At 38.4% G+C, this 19,407-nt stretch overlaps 1 protein-coding gene across 5 annotated transcripts in view; it reads right to left on the reverse strand.

Moving 5' to 3' along the window:
• The window catches only part of Sidt1 (SID1 transmembrane family member 1), an 81,847-nt gene extending 62,440 nt beyond the window's left edge, over positions 1-19,407 (reverse strand). For all 5 annotated transcript variants that reach the window (XM_076868864.2, XM_076868863.2, XM_076868860.2 and 2 more), the window contains exons 1-2: positions 19,186-19,407; positions 1,157-1,278 (exon numbers count right to left, since the gene is read on the reverse strand). In XM_076868864.2, coding sequence (XP_076724979.2) covers positions 1,157-1,278; positions 19,186-19,407 — 344 coding nt within the window. The remainder of the gene's footprint in view (positions 1-1,156; positions 1,279-19,185) is intronic.

The following is a 19,407-nucleotide window of genomic DNA, read 5'->3' on the forward strand; positions in this document are numbered from 1 at the left end:
GCAGCCACAACAATTTAGCAAGGCCCTAAGCAAGTTAGTGAGATGCTGGCTCAAAAAACAAAAAGGCCTGGGATGTTGATCACTGGTTATGTGCCCCAGGTTCAATCCCTGGTACATAAAAACAAAAGACAAAAGAACAAACTCAACTAATGTTGTCGTGGCCTAATAATGGGGACGTGAGAACTGCTCTGTGATGACTAGTTCACTTGAGCACTGTCTACATTAGGTCAAGCCGTCTTCCCATCTTCCTATTCAGTGTGGAAAAAACATCAGATATTGAGGGGGATGGACAACCTAATTAAAAAAAAAAAACTGGTTGATTCCATTTTTCTACTCTTTTAACTTATGTTAAAATAGAAGATAAAGAAATTCCTAGATCTAAGCTATCAGAGCCACTATTTCAATCTTCAAATTTCTGAACCTTTGAAAATGTATAATACCATACTCTGTGTCTTTGGATTATCCTTATTAGTGTGGTAATGCCCATAGTTCTTCCCTGAGAAAATATAAACTCTGTGAGGACAAGGACTTCGTTGTTTTTGTTTGATTGTTCTTTTTTGTTTTTTAATAGCTGTATCCTCAGCACCTACCACTTAATAGTGACCTATAAATATTATTGAATGAAGAGTGCACTAGCATGTGGGTGGGGGAGGTTACTGCCTATTTATACGCTCACTGCTAGGCCTAACTCACTGAATGGCTATTGGATGAACCATTTCCCAACCAGGAGAAAACTAAGGTAGATTTTAAAACTATAAAAGGGAGCTAGGCATGGTGGTACATGCCTGTAATCCCAGTTACTTGGGAGGCTGAGGATGGAGTATTGTAAGGTTGAGGCCACTCTGGGCAACTTAATAAATATTTATTTATTTATTTTAAAATAAATTTTAAAATAAATAAATAAAGGAAAAAATTTTTTTCCAGTTGCTGCAAATCTAAGAACAGTGCTTATGTGAAATTCAAAGCAGATGGAAATGGAACGGAGATGAATAGTTCAGGGTATGCGCCACAAACATTATTTGCACTTTACATTCATGACATCTCAATGTTCCCATGTCTGATTTCTCCTTTCACTAGAAAACCAACCGATTAAAGTCTTACAGGACATTGAAGAAAACAAAATGTAATGAAACCATCTGGGAAAAGAATCACTTACAGTCCTTGGAAAAGCAGCGGAACCTGCCAAGATAGCACCTCTTTTTGCTGACGAACCACAACAAGGACTGGATAGTTGAGGTTCTCAGAGGAACTGTTCACATACACCCGCACGGCAGTCACCTGCATGGCAGGGCAGAGAGAAGAAATTCAAACCATGTGCATGCACACATACACATGTGCACACACACCCACAGCACAGATGCCATCCCAAGCTGAGGCAAACTTTGATTTCTGCCATTTGTTTCTCACAATAATTCAAGTGACCCAGTTGTTTCCCTCATTTTATACTGTAACCGGAGAGAGTCTCAACCTTGATTGTATGTTGAAATTATCTGAGGAAATTAAAAATAAAATTGATACTTTGGTCCATCCGCTTCCCACAAATTCTGATTCAATTGGTCTTGGATGATGCCAAATTATAGAGCCTTCAAATAGAAGGCTGAGTTTGAACTGAACAGTCAACACAAGGTTTTAAGAATAAGCCCAGAATAGAAAAGGAAAAGATATTGATGTTTTTATTTTTATTTGAATATAAATACAAAAGATACAAATATCTTTTTTTAAAAAACCTCACTTTCCCCCCACCAAATTATTACCCTATAAGACCCTCAGTTGCTGACAAACTTTAACTTTGGTTTGGGGACTCATTTTGTGTTTCAAATCAAAATGTTATGGCCACATTTTATTAAAGCCTGATAGAGGGTCTGATATTCCCATGGACAAATCACGATGTGTCCCAGGACCAGAGACCACAGGGGCTGAGCATTCATCTCCTTTCCCTGGTCCAAGGTATAAACCAACCCCTTACCCCCACCCCATAAAAGGTTCCTTTATATCAGCAGTTCCATGACTCCTTCCGAATACACATATCAATTCAAGGTCTTAATCCTGTCATGCCTGTTTTGAAGATAGAAAGTGATGTCAATGGTTTTGGTGTTTTACTTCCAGTTTTACAATACCATAAACAATGTCAAATAGAACAAAAGAGAAGAAAGGCAAGTTAAGAAAGAAAGGTAAAATTTGATTTTCCACATGATTTTCCACACTGCCTTAGTGTTCTCTTGAAAACTCCTTTATAAAATAAGAAAATCTTGCAATCAGACCTGAAGATCTATAACACATTCAAAATGGAAACTGAGAGGACACAAAGGTGTATGCATTCTATATTGCAACTTAGCTCATAGTGCCCACTCACCTTGATCCAATCACTGTTTCGCTTTTTAAATATTCACACAGTCTAAGAGTAATTTGTTAATTTGATCAGAAGCACTTGCTCATGAAGGGGAGTGTTTTCCTGTGCCTACACTCTACATGTTTCTATGGAAATTATGCTGCAGTTGGTAATTGTCAAAACTGTATCTCTAGTGCAGACCTCTCTCCTAAGTTATGAATATTCCACAGGCACTTGAAAGTCAATGTGTCTGAAATGGAACTTATCACTATCTTCAGCCCTCACTTTAATTTTATTGAATTCCTTTGCTCGATAAATAGTTTTACCATGCAGTTCATCTAAGCCAGAAACCAGAGTGGCATCCTTTATTCCTACTTCTCTAGCTCCTTCAATCAATAGTTCTACTGATTCTAAGTCCTTCATAGTGTTCATTGCCAGGGCCTTCTTCCACCCCAAAGACATTCTCTTAACTCAGTCCATCACCAGTGTGACCTCCTTGACAGCCCAGTTAGGCTTCTTATGCCTGGTGCTATATCCCTTAGTTAAGCCAGATTTAAAGATAGGTAGTTAGTGGAGTTAGGCAAATCGGGTCTGATATAAACTCTTGTTCTAAGACCCTCTAAACAGTAATCTTTCTTTAGTTTTTCAGAGCCCAGGACTTCTGATGGTCTTCAGATAACATGAAAGCATGATCCACAGATTTGCTAATCTTGTTCTTTAATTAAATCTGAAATAATGTTTAATTTTCAGGCAAACAACATTTATTGATTGTTATTTTAAGGATATTCAGGCAGGAAAAAAAAAAAAACACAAGACTTGGATGATAAAGTCATATGGCTGTGACCCTGAGAGCTGAGACTGGTAGGCAGCCCCTGCTGTGATTAGCAGTCAACACTGAAATGGGCTTTCTTGGTTGCAGAGGCCTGAAGTTTACATAGACCCCCCCCCAACCCCACCGATAAAGAGAAGAATCAATTTTTGTCTCAAACTCTGATTTCATAACCTCATCAGATTAATCCATTTGATGGATTAATAATTTGAGTTGACTTCTGGATGGTAACTGGAGACAGAATGGGGTGTGAGGAAACAGGTCACTGGGGGCATGCCTTTGGGGATTATATCTTGTCCCTGGTTCCTTTCTCTCATTCTTGGCTTCCTGACTGACATGAGCTGAGGAGCTTTCCTCCACTATGATATTCTTCCTTACCTTAGGCCCAGAGAAATGAAGTTGGCTGACCATGGATTGAATCTCTGAAACTGTGAGCCCAAAATAAACTTTTGCTTCTCTAAATTGTTCTTATCAGGTAATTTGGTCACAGAGATGAAGAACTGACTAACACAATGTTTTTGATACTTTGGGGTATATACCCATGAGTGGAATTGCTGGGAGACATGGTCACTCTAGTTGAAACCTTTTAATGAATGGCCAAAATGTTTTCCCAAAATGTACATCATTTTACATTCTAATTATTTGTATAATCGATGATGTATAGGTTTCCATTTCCTCTACATCCTTTTCAACACTTGTTTATGTCTGTTATTATAGCCACCCTAGTGGGTGTGAAGCTGTATCTCATTGTGGACCACACAATGTTTTAACTGTTAGTTTAGTTTTTTGGCTCTTGGAAGCTGCGAACTTCATCTTTGGCATGCTAGAGACCGGCAGAATGATTTACCTTAGAATGCTTATTTTTGAGGTATAATACAAACACCAGCATTACAGAGCAGGTTTTAGTCTGGCTTAAACTCATAGCAGTCAGAACCAAGGTAATCCTAAGGAAAACTGTGAAATAGGTAAATTTCATTTTTAGCTGTCTTCTTTCCTTTTATTCACTTAGGAATCAACCTTATTTGCCTTTCTTAGGTACTTAGTACCAGAGGGGATTGCCTTCAATTTTTTTTCACACTTTGAGATAAAGGCAAGGATTCTCAAATCTTAGCAATTCATATCTTTAAGCCAACCACCAAATTTCTGATTTAGAAGATGAGGAATAGAAATTTAAACAATGCATTTTTAACAAGCATGCTGGGGTATTCAGATGTACCTGGTTTGGGACCTAACTTTGGGAAGTACTGTTCCCAAGAAATGATCTAATGGATGACCCCATTTGTCAGCTGATCACCAACTGCGCATTATTATGAGATGCATATCGAGGAGCTCACCAATGTTATAACACATCTGGAAGCTGGTGTTTGCTGGGGCCAAAACTGGGCCTGCAGAACAACTGTAAGATTACCATGTTTATCCTCACTCCACTGTTCATCGTCCCACCCTGGTGGATCTTGTAATCCACTTACTTTGTATTATTTAATAATGTTCTTACTAGTCATACTAAAACCAGGAGCTGACAATGCTGGCATAATAAATTACAATAAAAATATTAGAGTAGGAGATAGAGGACACTGGGCAGTTTTTCAAGATGAATAGATAATAAATTACCCTCAGGAAAGGATAAAGAACTCTGTTCAAAATTTGTTTCCAGAAGCTAACGTGCAGCTGAGAAAATTGGATTACATTTGCAGTCGTGAAATCAGCTGTGTAAAGGCAGAGCTAAATGAAGGATAGAGTACTGACCATACTTAATGGGTTCTGACACCTTGTAACAGACCATTCTTAAGGGCTAAGAGTTTTCCTCCTGTTGCTTCTTACTGTTGTCATGACAACTCAAGTATTTTTATTATGTAGATTTGTTTTCTTCTACATTTACTACAAGCAGGGAATTGCATTACAGCTAAAAGAGAATTTATTTAAGTATTTCTACCTCTGATATTATATAGATCGTGATTATGAAAGGCCTCACAGCTTAGAGACTCCCTTTTTAATCTTTTAGAATACGTCGGTAGGGAAAAGTTCAAAATTGTAAGAAATAAATTTCTGTTGCACAAAAGGGACAAAAGTGAGTTTAATTCAAATTCTAATTTATTTTTACTAAAATAATGACAATTGAGCCTTTTAGTTGGAACATCAGATTACAACTCAGAGAGTATTGGCTTCCATTATTAAGTACACCAGAATTTGCCTGTGTGATCTTCAAAAATAGACTCCACTTATAAAACAGCTATAAAACTATTCGCTGATGGTCCTTTTGGTTTATGTGTAAATATTTTAACAACTCTCCTGTGTTCACTGGGTGAATATCTGCAGCTGTTTAAGACCTTCCATTCTCCCTCCTTTTCTTCCCATGGTCCTTTAATCATTCATTAAACATTCTCTGAGGGTTGACCTGACTTGGGAATTATAGGGGATGCTGAGGATATGCTAAGGCAGCTCTGTCCTAAAGGAGGCTTGTGATATACTCAGAGGCACAAATAGTACTCACACTGATAACAGCACAATGCCAGGAGAATTGTGACAGTAATATGAGCAGTTGCTGTGGACACAGTGAGGATAAGGTGACTACTCCATGGGGGCGTCAGGAGAAGTGACACAGAGGCTGTTCCTTCACATTAGGGAAGTTGGGCTCTCCTGCCACTGCCTGTTTGTGCATAAGATCATGACTCATAGTGTTAGAAAACTTACTGGGAAGGTGCTCAGGGAGATCATCTATCCTACTCTCCCATCTACAGATGAGGAGCCCAAGCCATGGGGGTAAATGGGACGCCAGTGATACTCAGTCATAGAAGAATCATGACTAGAACCCAAGCTTCTTCCTGTGTTCCAGACTCTACAAAATGGTTGGCCAGAATATCCTGTCATCACTATTTTAGATCCTTGACTCCACTAAACAATACTATGAATCTTCTATTATTCCACTAGGAAATCTGGAAACTATATTAGCACCATAAATCATGAAAAAGACAAGCCACAGACTAAGACATGTTATTCTTCCCTTCTTCCCTCCCTCTTTCCTGCCTGCCCCCATCTTCCTATTAAAGATTGAACCCAGGGGCACTTTTATCACAGAGCTATATCCCCAGCCTTTTTAATCTTTTATTTTGAGATAGGGTCTTCCTAAATTGCTGAGGCTGGCCTTGACCTTGAGATCCTCCTGCTTTAGCCTCCTCAATCGGGATTACAGGTGTGTGCCCAGTTTATTTATACATTTATAATAGTCAGAATACCAGTAGCTGAAACATATAAACATACAAAAAACTCTTAAAACTCATCAGATAAAAACACAACCACCAATGGAAAAATGGGTTAAGGATATAACAGCAACTTAAGGAGACAAAACTGACCAAAGAACATGTAAAAGGACATTCACTACTGTATACTCATCAGACAGGTAAAACCTCAAAAGTGTGATGCTACCATATTTTCAAAGATGTAAAGTAAAAAAGGACCTTTGCATATTGCAAACCAAAATGCAATTTGGTACAACCATTCAGATGGAAGATGAAGATGAATTTGTATTACATTTAGCATTTACACTCCTAAGTTTATACACACAAAAAATTCCTACATGTGTACAAAGAATCATGAACAAAAAATTTCACAGCCAGCATTATTTGCAATAATAAGACTTGAAACACCTAAATGACACAAAAATAAACTACACAACAAAAGTATGAATGAATAAATTGTATAAATTTAATAAATTAAATGCTATACAGTGGTTAAAAGTTAAAGGACTGGGTAGATCCATTGATAAATCTCTAGAGGACAAATTGAGTGTATTTCAGGTTTCTGGAGGATACATACTACATGGTCCCATTTATGTAAACTTCGAGATCAAGTAAAACAATACTATATTTTTACATATTCATCTTTAGTAAAATATACATAATGAAAATAATAAGTGCTAAATGTAAGACTGTAGACTTCAAGAACTCTGGAGGATCTGAGACTTTACCCTATTTGCTAAAATTTCATCAATACTGGGAGAAGATAAAAGTCTCCTGGCTTGAAGACAAAGAACTTTATCACTACTGTCATGACAAGCGGTATTAGCATCACTTCTGCTTGCCTAGAACTGAAAAGGTGTAAATGGGCGCACATACATGCAGTGAGTTGCACAACAGGGAGGAACCCTGAGATTTTAGGGAATCGAAATCTTTTATAATGGGCCTTAAGCCTATCTGCTATTTGCTCCAGAGGAAGACACTGTCTTTGTTTTCAGTCAACACTTTTTTGTAAGATGTGCAAAAATCAAGAGGGCTGTGAAGGATTATCTCCTAAAACTGGTTACTTTGGGAGATGAGGGAAAAGGATCAGGGTGAGGGTAAACAGATAACTATAATTGTTCTTTTCCTAAGATGGGTAATATGTCCTTTATATTATTTGCTATGCTTATTTACTTACCTAAATTTATCATAATAACGATAAAAAAGCCATGATATGTTGGCCTTTGCATTTACTTACTGATGAGCAATAACTCTCATTTCCTAAGGCTTCTTCTTGCTCAAGGATGTGGCAAACAGGCAGTCAAGCAAAACTTTACTTGAGCTATTGCTTGTCAATTCCTACATTAAGGAAAAATGAAGCTAAAACTAACCAATTGAAGCCACAGACTATTTTATATTACCTAGCAATATAACCAACTTACAACCCAACAGGATATACCAAATATAGTAACTATAAAACTATAACCAATCAAATATTTTCTTTGCTTCATCTCTGTATTTACCTTTCAAAATGTTCTTTTTTCGTTCCTTTGGCTAAGTACCCAAACCATATCTGGTTTGGAGCTGCATGACTGATGAATTGTCATTTGTTCAAATAAACTCTTTAAAAAAATGTTATTGTGTCTCAGTTTACCTTTCAATACTGTGATACTTTTTTTTCCTAGTGTAGATAATTTTATTAATAAGTAATTTCAAATTTTTGAGGGATATATATATATATATATATATATATATATATATAGAATATATATATTCTAGACATAGAAATAAAACAACCAGAATAACTTATGAACTAGTTGTCATCAAGGCAATCAAATACAAGAGAATTTTTTTATAAATGAAAGCTATTTTTTGTATGTAATAGATATCAACACAAAATACTCAATAAACTTCTCTGAAGCCAAATTCAGTTCAACAGTTGAATTATCAAGAACTCAGAATGACCCTGGCCTAGGCCCAAAGGTGCTTTATAAGGAAACTTTTTTTCTTTTTCTTCCCAATGTTTTTTTTTTATTGGTGTATTATAATTATACACAATAATGGGATTTGCTGTTACAATCAATATATGCACAAAATATAACAATATAGTTTGGCCAATATCACTGTCCATAGTTTGGCTATTGGGAACTATGCTGCTATAAGCCTATGTATGTATGTATCACTCACTATAGTGAGTAAATACTGAGGTGTGGTATCATTGGGGAGTGGTATCACTACTTCTTTTGAGAATTGTCTGTTTAATTCCTTTGCCCATTTGTTAATTGGGTTATTTGATTTGGGGGTGCTGTTTTTTGAGTTCTTTTTATATTCTTGATATTAATACTCTGTCAGAAGAGTAACTGATAAAGATTTTTTCCCATTTTGTAAGTTTTCTCTTCACATTCCTAATTGTTTCCTTTGCTGGACAGAAGCTTTTTCATTTGATGTGATTCCGTTTCTTAACTCTTGGCCTTATTTCCTGAGCTTTAGGGGTCCTATTGAGAAAGTCATTGCCTATGTCTATATGCTGGAATGTTTGGACCCCGTGTTTTTTTCTAGGAGTTGCGTAGGTTCTGGTCTAATACCTGGGTCTTTGATCATTTTGAGTTGCTTTTTGTGCAGGGTGAGAGACAAGGGTCTATCAATTTTCATTTTCCCAGCAGTATTTCTTAAAAAGGATGTCTTTTCTCCAATGTATGTTTTTGGCAACTTTGTCAACGATCAGATGACTGTAGATGAGTGGGTTTTTCTCTCGGTCTTCTATTCCATATCATTGATGTAAGTGTCCACTTTTATGCCGGTACCATGTGGTTTTTTGTTATTATAGCTCTCTGGTATAATTTGAAGTCAGATATTGTAATGCCTCCAGTGTTACTTTTCTGGCTTAAAATTGCTTTGGCTATTCTGATTCTTTTATTCTTTCAGATGAATTTTAGGCCTTTTTTCCCCCTAGTTCTGTGAAGAATGTCATTGATATTTTGACACTGAATATGTACATTGCTTTTGGTAGTTTGGCTATTTTAACAATATTAATTCTGCTTATCCATGAATATGGGAGGTCCTTCCATATCTTTGCGTCTTCTTTAATTTTTTTCTTCAATGTTCTACAGTTATCATTGTAGCCTTCTTTCACCTAATTGGTTAGATTTAGTCCTAGGTATTTTTTTTAGACTATTGTGAATAAAGTTGTTTTCCTGATTTCTTTCTCAGCAGGTTCATTATTGGTATTTAGGAAAGCTTTTGATTTTTATATGCTGACTTTGTAATCTGCTACTTTGCAAAATTTGTTTTGTAAGCTTGCATGTGACCATTGAGGGCAGGACTGGTAGGAGCACTCACATGTAACTGGTATATAAAAACAGCTGCTGGTCAGCAAAACAGCTGCTCAGTCCTGGATCCCTTTCTCATTGGAGGCCAGGGCATCCTATAAATGAAACATTTCATCCCCAAATTTTCCTAGCTATACTACATTAAGCTTAGCAGCTTCAATCAAAAGTTATACTTTTTTAAAAAAATTATAAACATGAAAACAATTCCTGACATTATTGATGTGACTGTTTAAATTCTCTCAGTCCGATTCAGCCTTAGAAAATTTTCTGTATACTTATACCACAATGAAGAAAGATATATAGACGTGGTTTCTATTTCTGGCAGTAATATCTACAAACTTGGTGACCTTTGATGAATCTGTTAAATTCTCTGGATCTCAGTTATAGAGTTAGAATGATGACACCCAGACTATTCACTTCTCTGGGCAGTATCCATTGTCAACCAAATGGCAGGTGATGTGGAATGGTGTTGTGACCTGCAAAACATCAGGCAGAAATGTCCCAACTGTGCTTTGGGTTGGGATAACACTTTTCCACTCCTATCCATCAGCAATCAATTAGTCACTGACTGCCTGTTGCCCTGGTATGGAGACAATCTTATAAGCCAAATCATCCCTGACACGGGAGAAGCTATAGGTCCATATCCCATAGGGTATTAATTTCCTTTCACAGCCTCGCTTCTAGAAACAGTTCATTCATCTCATTGAAAAGAGCAGTTTAGTTTATTCCTTGGGAACTATTTGCTTCCTATGCTTTTAGATTCTCAACATTTTGTATTCAGTGCATTTTTCTATGAAGAGTGCTTTATAGACCCCATCACATCAATTTCATTATGCCAACAATGATCTCAACATGAATATACTTATATAAGCCTTTACAGTTTAGTTTATGATCTAAATTTTATATCAAAAATTTCAATTCCGGGGCTGAGGTTGCAGCTCAGTGGTAGAGCACTTGCCTCACATGTGCGAGGCACTGGGTTTGATCCTCAGCACTACATAAAAATAAATAAATAAAATAAAAGTATTGTGTCCATCTACAACTAAAAATATATTTTAAAAATTTCAATTTCACTAAAAACATGGGTAACCATTGAAGAGATATATAATCATTGGTGGGCTAGGGATTCAGAACAATACACTGTCAGACTCTGGTTATTTTAAGATAAACTATGTTTGTTCAATAAATATATGACTCCTTACCCTGTGTCGAGCATTACACTGAACACAGAGATATGTCAGTCATCACCGTGAACTCCTTTCCTCATGGAGATCAGAGGTTTGCATGCTGGATAGCAATTAACCCATTTAATCACCATTTAAGCTTCTGCAAGAGTGCATAACATAGATATTTGGGAGAATATTTTCCCTAAAAGATGAGTAGAAAAAGACCAGAAAAATGGGTTGGTGGTTTGGGGCAGAGCAAGAAAAGTTTACAAATAAAAGGAATAGTGTAGAAACATAAGGAAAGGGGAAATGAGGGAGAAGGTGAGAAACATGTTTAAAGAATTGAAGGAAAATCAATTTTCCTGAAGCATGGAGGGCCATTATTTTCCTGAAGAGTGTTATAAACCATGTTAGGGACATAAGGGCTTTATTCTAAGGGCAACAGAAAGCCTTTGGAAGGTTTTAAGTGCTGCCACTGCTTCCACAGTCATCCCTGGACACACAATGTTGCTTCAATTGCTGCTGAGTAACTTCTTCCTTGTATCATTGGCTCCCAAATCAAAATCTGGGGAAATCTGTTCTTATTGGTAGCACCTAGGCTATATGCCTATGCCTGAGTTGGATGGGTGTGGGGTTGTGAAAGCAGGAGGGAAGATGAGAAAGCAAGTGCCTGGTGTTCAACTCTGACATGGAAGGGGAACCACCTCCAGCTGAGACCCATGAAGTGGGGGATTCCTCCAAACACATGGGAATGGGGTTCACATGCTGGACAGTCAAAACATGTCTTAGTTCTAAATGCAGTGTCAAGACTTGTCTTCTAAAACAATTATTCCATGAAGCACACTTTAGGCAATATTGTCCTAGATATTTTTCTCAGGAGCTGATGTCAATACAGGTATGTCCAGAGACTCTAACCTAACCGTGAGCTGCCTGTGCCTCATGCTTCAACACCTACCTGTCTTCTGTCTCAACAGGGTTTCTCTCCATTTTTGCATTGGTTTCTCAATTCCACTGGCTTATCTCTGAGCATCTCCAGGCTCAGTTCCTGGGACACAGCCAGCAACCTGTACTAGTTCACCATTCTTTTGGGTATCTGAGACTGTTCATTTGTATGTGATTCCTTTTCTCCTCTTTAAATTTTCTGCCTCCTTCTATCTCTTGCTCAGTCTTTTCCTATAAGGAGACTTTGAAAAAATAATTATTTTATGGTTGAGCCAAACCCAAGGATCCACTCCCCAGATTTTATTTATATGCTGACTGATTGCACAGCAGGCAAGCTCCTCCTAGAGCTATTTTGAAGCCTACTTAATTAATGCTCTGAAGATGGAGAAGCATCAGAAAATTTTTGTGATGATTGTAAATTATCTGTGCTTATTAGCTATTTATTTCTGTATACAATTTATTGCCCAACTGGTGCCATTTATAATTGTAAATAAGTGTTTATAGGATATAAGTGCTATCTAAAGGAACTGCTTTCTAAACAAGACAAAATTGATCATCTACAAACATGTTCCTTCTCGAAGTCTTCAAAGACAACTTCTCAAGATAAGCAGAAGGGGCCCTAGGGGAGAATAAACCATATCTAACTGAGGAGTGACAATATGGCAGAGGTGAAATATCCTCTTTGAATTCTTTTCTGAAGAATTCAGGTGAGATGCTCCTCTTTAAATGGGAATAGATAGAAGGCAGTGTGTGCATACCAGTGTTCTTCCTGCCAATGTCTGGGTCTACATTAGCTATTCTCCAACAAATGCACTAGCTTCAGTGCACCCCATGAGGGCTTTTCTTTTCTTTTCTTTCTTTTTTTTTTTTTTTTTTTTTTTTGATACCAGGGATTGAACTCAGGGGCACTCAATCACTGAGCCACATCCCCAGCCCTATTTTATATTTTATTTAGAAACAGGAACCTCACTGAGTTGCTTAGTGCCTTGCTTTTGCTGAGGCTGGCTTTGAACTCCATCCTCCTGCCTTAGCCTCCCAAGCTGCTGGGATTACAGGTGTGTGCCACCGGGCCTGGCCCATGAGAGCTTTTAGAAGGGTTTGTTTGTAGGCTGTACAGCATCCAAAACTGTTGCATGTTTTGGAGGAAAATCCCCTATTCCATCCCACTGTATGAACTTTATGGGGGATGGACAAGGCAGCCTATAGATCTCAAAGGCTCAGACACATGACCTATACATCCACTTGGCACTTTCAGTTGAGAGGAAATGACACAAAGATGAAGGGAAGTTTAGATCTCACTGGTGATGGAGACATCAATGGGGCACAGGTGGAGGCTATATGCAATGGTAGTAGAGGCAGTGATGGCAGAGTGGGCGCCATGACTGAGCCATTCCTGCGGCATAACTATGGCTGTGGTTTCCTATGGCTTAGTCTCTTGGTCCCAAATGTTGTCTCAGGCTGGTAACTCACGTTTCTCTACTTATGTTAGCAGGTTGATTTCTGTTGTTTGTAGACAAGAACCTTGCCTGACTCTATGTCCTCTTCCCTTCCCTGTCCATTTCTCTTACACCTAATAGTCATTTGGGGGCTTCACTATTCATAATTTTCCCCAATCCCTCTGCACACCAAAACTTCACCACTGTTTGTCTCTCCTTATCCTTCTGTTTTGAAGATAATCATTGTCTCTCTTTCCTGGAAACATATAATTCTTCCTGGTGAGAGTGATATGGAAAGGGAGGAAGACAAATACAGGAATCTTTTAGGAGGTAGATGGAAGAAATAAAACTGTGGGCATTCCCGTTTTGGGCTCACAACATATGCTTCCAGTTAGGAAGTTAATTATAATAGCTGTGAGTCACTCTGTCCACAGCGGGGCAGTTAATCTCGAAGGACAGAAACAGTCAGTTAGTCCTGTTTATTGTGGCTTATCTTCATGGCTGCTTAGTGAGGATCCAGAAATACCAGTTCTAAGGAATAACACTGCCCTGAAGTAACAGGTTAGTTGCATGGGCCTCCAAGCTGCCCTGTATCTTGATGAAAACAAAAACCCTAAAGGGATGAAGACAGGTCCTCTGGGATCCAGAGGGGTCACTGTAAGCTCATGTTTGGTGGTGGCTGTGGTTCTTTGAAATACTTAAGAAAATCTGCCAACTTCATAGCTTGACTTAGTTTCTGCCCTGCTTGCCTGAGATACACAGACCAAAGAATGCTTGGATAATTCATGGGGGAAAAACAATGATAAAAATCTTGTTTCACTTTTCAGTAATTGTAAGGAAGCTAAACATGAAAATAGGTGTGGCTGTGAGAATAAGACTATAGTATTTTAAGGTTATTGTTGTTGATAATCATTACAGGTATATATGCTCTTGTGGGAAGGAGAGTGCTTTAATAGAAATATCCTGAGAAAATATCTTCTGGAACTTAAGATACATTCTTAGATTTGCTTTAAACTAGATTTGTGATTTTTGGATAAGTAATTTATTTCACTGGCTTTCAGTTTTCCTCCTGTTAAGTGAGAAGAGATTGACTTAAAAGGTTCTTTAATCTTAAATTTAAAACACAATTAGCCCTTTCTTTTGGTTTCAAAGAATATTTTATATAAGTTTCTTTTAGTGATAGAAAAAAGAATAGAAAGTCTCAAGGGAAGTCTCAAAAAAATTTCATTTCTGTAGCTAAGCAGACTTGAAAAAGACAACTATTTTGACTTGAGCAAAGGAAAGAGTGGCACATGAAGTCAACTCAAATATTGACTGTCTGCCCCAATAACATTTCCTTTTCATCCTTCACTGTTGGTACTGTTCAAACTCCATAGCAAAATCTTGGTCATCAGGAGACCAGCTTCTAGTAACTGAGTTATTCATCATGACTCTGAACCAGGAGTAAGAAACAAAACATACCTCCTGGAACAAATAAGACACAGTATCTTTGCAGTTAGCAAAGCCTCAAGCAAGTAGAGGAGATCATGTCCAGAGAAGCAAGGAAAACTTGATGGACTGTCCATGTTCATAAGAGATTGGAAAGTTAAAAAAATGAGAGATTCATAGAAACATAAGATGCAGAGCAAAAAGGAGAGATAAGAGAATGTCAGGCATTAGAGGTGATGGCAGCAGAAGGGAAGGTGGGGAATGATAATAAGAACATTAAGTACCAGGTGTGAAGTTGCTTTGTTCCAAAGCAGGCAGTAAATGCAAACATACTAAGAATATAGGGAGGGTTTTTCAACAAATGGTGCTGAACAAATGGACAGTATATACAAAATAATAATAATAATGGCCTAAATAGAAACCTTAACCTTGAGATCTGTTAAATAAATTTGAGTTTGACTCTTAAAAAAAAAACAAACTTTGCCTTTCACAAAAAGGAACCTCAAATGGATAATATACCTAAACACAAAATATGAAACTATAAAACTGCCAAATTTCTGGATATAAAACCATTGTTTGATATTAATAAATCCAAAGATTGTTCTCTGGGTACAGAAATGTATAATACATGTCATTAAAAGACAAATGCTTCAGTTTAATAAACATAAGAGACATTTCCAGGGAAACATTTCAAATTCTATGACAAACATTCAGTTCTGTTATTTAAAGCCTCAGCAGAGATAACCTGTTGTGCAGTGGTTAGATTTTTATTTAAGGGCTTCTTAGTACCATCTACTTCACACAGAAACATCTGGTCATTGCCTTGCCAGTCTCTACAAGGATATTCTCATTTCCCGGTACACTTCAGTTTGTGCCCTCTGTCCCAAACAGATCCCTGGTGACTTTCCAACAAGGTGATTTCCTTGTAGTATGAATGAGCCCTGTGGTTACAGAACACCCTGTTTGCACAGTGTAACCCTATTCCTCTTAAAGAAAGTCTCCAGAAACTTCCTTTCCAGAGAGATGAAATGAACCTGATCTTGCCTAACCTGCACCTTCAGTTATTATCTCCATTATTTTTCTTCACACTAGTCACTCCCCTGTTTCAGAGTTTTTTTTTTTTCCCCCAAATGGCAACTTCATATTTATATGACTCTATGGCTGGGAGGCATACAAGACTTTTCCTGGTGCTGAGTCCAGCTAACTTAGCATGACACGGCTGGGTAAACCCATCCTCTAGGACAGCATTTGGTATGGAAAATGCAGTGGCTGATGGAAAGTATTAGGAGCAAGGCACCCACAACTCCTTTCTTTCTTCACCAAAGCCTAAATTTATATTAGACATTCTCCTGAAAGGCAAAAGGAAAACAACAATGGCTTGAAGAGGAAGGGGTGAAAGATTAAAACTCAAAAATTTTTTTCTAAACCTCAATTTTTGCTGATTGAAGAAAGGTGATGGAAAATAACCCTGCAGGGAAAGGGACCCTGACCAACTGAGACATTGGTCAGGTTAGTGGAAAACCAGTCTAGTCTAAGTTTCTGCTCTAGAGATTACAGATCTTTATTTAGCAGAGCTCCTTAGTGAGTTTGAAGTTGACAGTGGAGGGGGAAAAAAATTCAACATGAGAGAGTAATGAAAATTTAGAGTGTGGAGGCCAGCATTTGGAAAATGTTGGTAGTTCAGGGCCTGAAAGAAAGAGCTACCATCTTGAAATCTCCCCTTAGATAGTATTGCCTAAGTTTCTTTCTTTCCTTTTTTTTTTTTTTTTTGTGGCAGTTCTGGGGATTGAACCCAGGACCTTGTACATGCAAGACAAATACTCTACCCACTGAGCTATATCCCCAATGTCTTACCTACCCTGTGCTGTGGTGCAATTCCCTCGTGTTTTTTCAAACCTTCAGTAAAATTCTGCTACACTCCACCACCTATGTTCATGACATTGTTCTTCAACTTGGAGCAAAGCAGATCAAGAAGAGAGGAGGCCATCAGTAGAAAATGGGAGTAATGGTTTGGACATACAGATCTGGAAATGGTCATCTCTGGAAAAATCAACAGGAACATGGCTGGAGAGAAGAGGGTAATTTCCTATGGTAAGTAGATTGGGGGTTCCACTCTTTCATTTACATATTGAAAATATGTCTCAGAAAACTGTAAGGTTTGACATCTGTTTTATATTAGTGCAAACCGACATTAAAATAATTGAAATGATTCTCAAGTTTGTATTTCTCAGACTAGTAGTAACATTTTAATGAAAATTCAAAGGACTGTGAGGTTCACAACTTTTAAAAAAACATTGTTTCATAAAATAAAGGTACTATCTTTTTTTTTTTTTTTAATGGTGTCTTATTATATTGCTGATTGGCTTTGAAGCCAAAATCCTCCTGTCTCAGGCTCCCAAGTAGCTGGGATTACAGAAATTGGTTTCAATAAAAGACATCTAAACACACATACAGGCAACATATAAAGGACACAATAGAATATTTTAAAATTTTTTGTTCCTCTTAAAAGTAAAATTTATTTTTGTTTTTATCTGAAATGATCTCACATATTCGAACCTATTAAATTGAAAGCAATGTATATTTTAACTTCAGCTTAAAGGTGTTTTAGTCTTTTATTCACTTACTTGTTCATTTTTTTTAAAAAAATTATAAATCTATATGTGCACTAGGTACTAAGATACAGTAATGAACATGATTGTGTTTTTGCCTTCAATAACTCAAGGTTTAGTAGGAAAATCAAGTAGGCGACCTCAACTGCATACACAGCAACTTGTGCTGTAGTAGAGAAATTTACACAGAACTAAGGAGGGAAAATCAAAATCAGCATTTAAAAAGCAGTCAATTTGGGCTAGGGTTGTGGCTCAGTGGCAGAGCATTTGCCTTGCATGCATGAGATACTAGGTTTGATCCTCGGCACCACATAAAAATTAATAAATAAAATACAGGTATTGTGTCCATCTACAACTAAAAGAATATTTTTTTTTTTAAAAAAAAAGCAGTTAGTTTATCTCAAAGCAGCACTGCAAGAAACATCAAAGTCTGATGCTAGGATTTACTTTGCATGTGTAAGCTGTTCCCTTACCAATGACTGAGTGAGAAGCTGATATTATACCCCAGAGATCATGGGGTTTTTCAGACTTATCCATTCCATGGGAATCACAGGGCTGGGAACATACCTCATGGGTAATATATCAACCAGCTTATAGGGGACCTCATGCTAGATAGGAAGAAGTTGAGTGGGTTTGGGAAATAAAAACTGCCCCCTCCCACTTGTCTGCAATGTAAGTTACTGCACATAGTCCCTCTGTCCATTACAGGACATACAACCTGAAGGTGACAGGAGGATGGAGCAGGGTAAGGGCTGTGCTGCCATGGCCATAGTGCCACAGGATTGTCTGACAGACTCAAGATGGGAAACTTAGGGCACTTCATCAGTACACAGAATTGGAAGATATCTGGGAGTAGCAAAAGGCACATTTGTCCCCCTCCCCGGCCCCACCACAATATAAGCCCTTTCTAGTTAAAGCAAGGAGGTTTTCCAGTTGTGAGCCTGAATGAGAATAAGAAACAGAGAAGGAGAAATATGGTGGTATCCCAATCATCTGGTTCTGGAATTTTCCAAAGGAGTTGGGAATGCTGTCACAGTAAGGTACAAATAAACGCATCAATGTGGGAAGAAGATCCAGAGGTAGGTACACTGTACATTCTTTCTCTCTTGTTCTGTGCTCCAGAAGGTACCATATTGAAGGGACAGAAAAAAAGCGAACCACATACATTTTCTTAAAATTATGTAATCAGAGTATATATGTCAAAAGCACAGTTACTGAAACAATCCTCCGCCCTTGTCTCACCTCAACTTTCTCAGAAATAAGTCTAGAACTTTCACACAATTATTGATCCTTATTTAAGATAAAATCCTGGGCAGATCAGGTGATGGCTGCAGTTCCAATGTCTTTGACCAGGTCTTCTCGCTTCTCTGAAGCACATTCTGTGACAATGGTACCGAAAGGCAGGAAGTGACTATTGAACACACAGAGGTTCTGCAGCTTTCGTCCATTCTCACACGATTTCCATTTTAGAATTTTAGCAGCTCTCCCTCCCCGTGCGCAATGAAATAGAAGGGTTGGATCACACAAATGAAAGGAGATTCCTTTCCCGCACGGGTCTGGGAACAGAGGTTAGGTCTTTCCTGCCCTCCCGCAAACCTAGGAATTATGACTTTCCTGGAGAAAGGCCCAGCAGGGAGCAAGGACCCGTAGAAGGGGCAGGGAAATAGCGCCTCTGCAGAGCCCACAATTACCAGTGACCAGGCCGGCGTAGGCGCGAGGTGAAGCGGAGTTGCCTCCGAGGCTGGCTGTGGCAGCTCTGGCAGGGCAGTGATTGCTTTTCGGGAGAAAGGAAATGACGGTTTCCAAGTCCCACGGCCAATTCTCAGGGGAACCAAAAGCAGCGACCCAGGCGTTGAAACCTGGCAAGTTCTAGGAGTCGAGCGAGGGGAGCAAGTGTCTTACCTGGCCAGGCTGGCTGGTGTAGTTGAAGGAGTAGATGTTCTCGGTGCTGAGGTTCACCACCCCGCTGTAGACGTGATTGAAATCTGCGCCCCTGGCTGGGTCGCTTGGGGCGCCGCGCAGCTCTGCGAACTGCGTGGGGGGCTTCGCTGGGCGACCGGCCGTCACAGCCCACAGTAGCCAGGGCAGCGCACAGAGCAGCGTGTGCCGCTGGCAGCCGCGCAT

This window comes from Callospermophilus lateralis, chromosome 10 (assembly GCF_048772815.1).
Source record: "Callospermophilus lateralis isolate mCalLat2 chromosome 10, mCalLat2.hap1, whole genome shotgun sequence".
In the NCBI taxonomy this organism is placed as follows: domain Eukaryota; kingdom Metazoa; phylum Chordata; class Mammalia; order Rodentia; family Sciuridae; genus Callospermophilus; species Callospermophilus lateralis.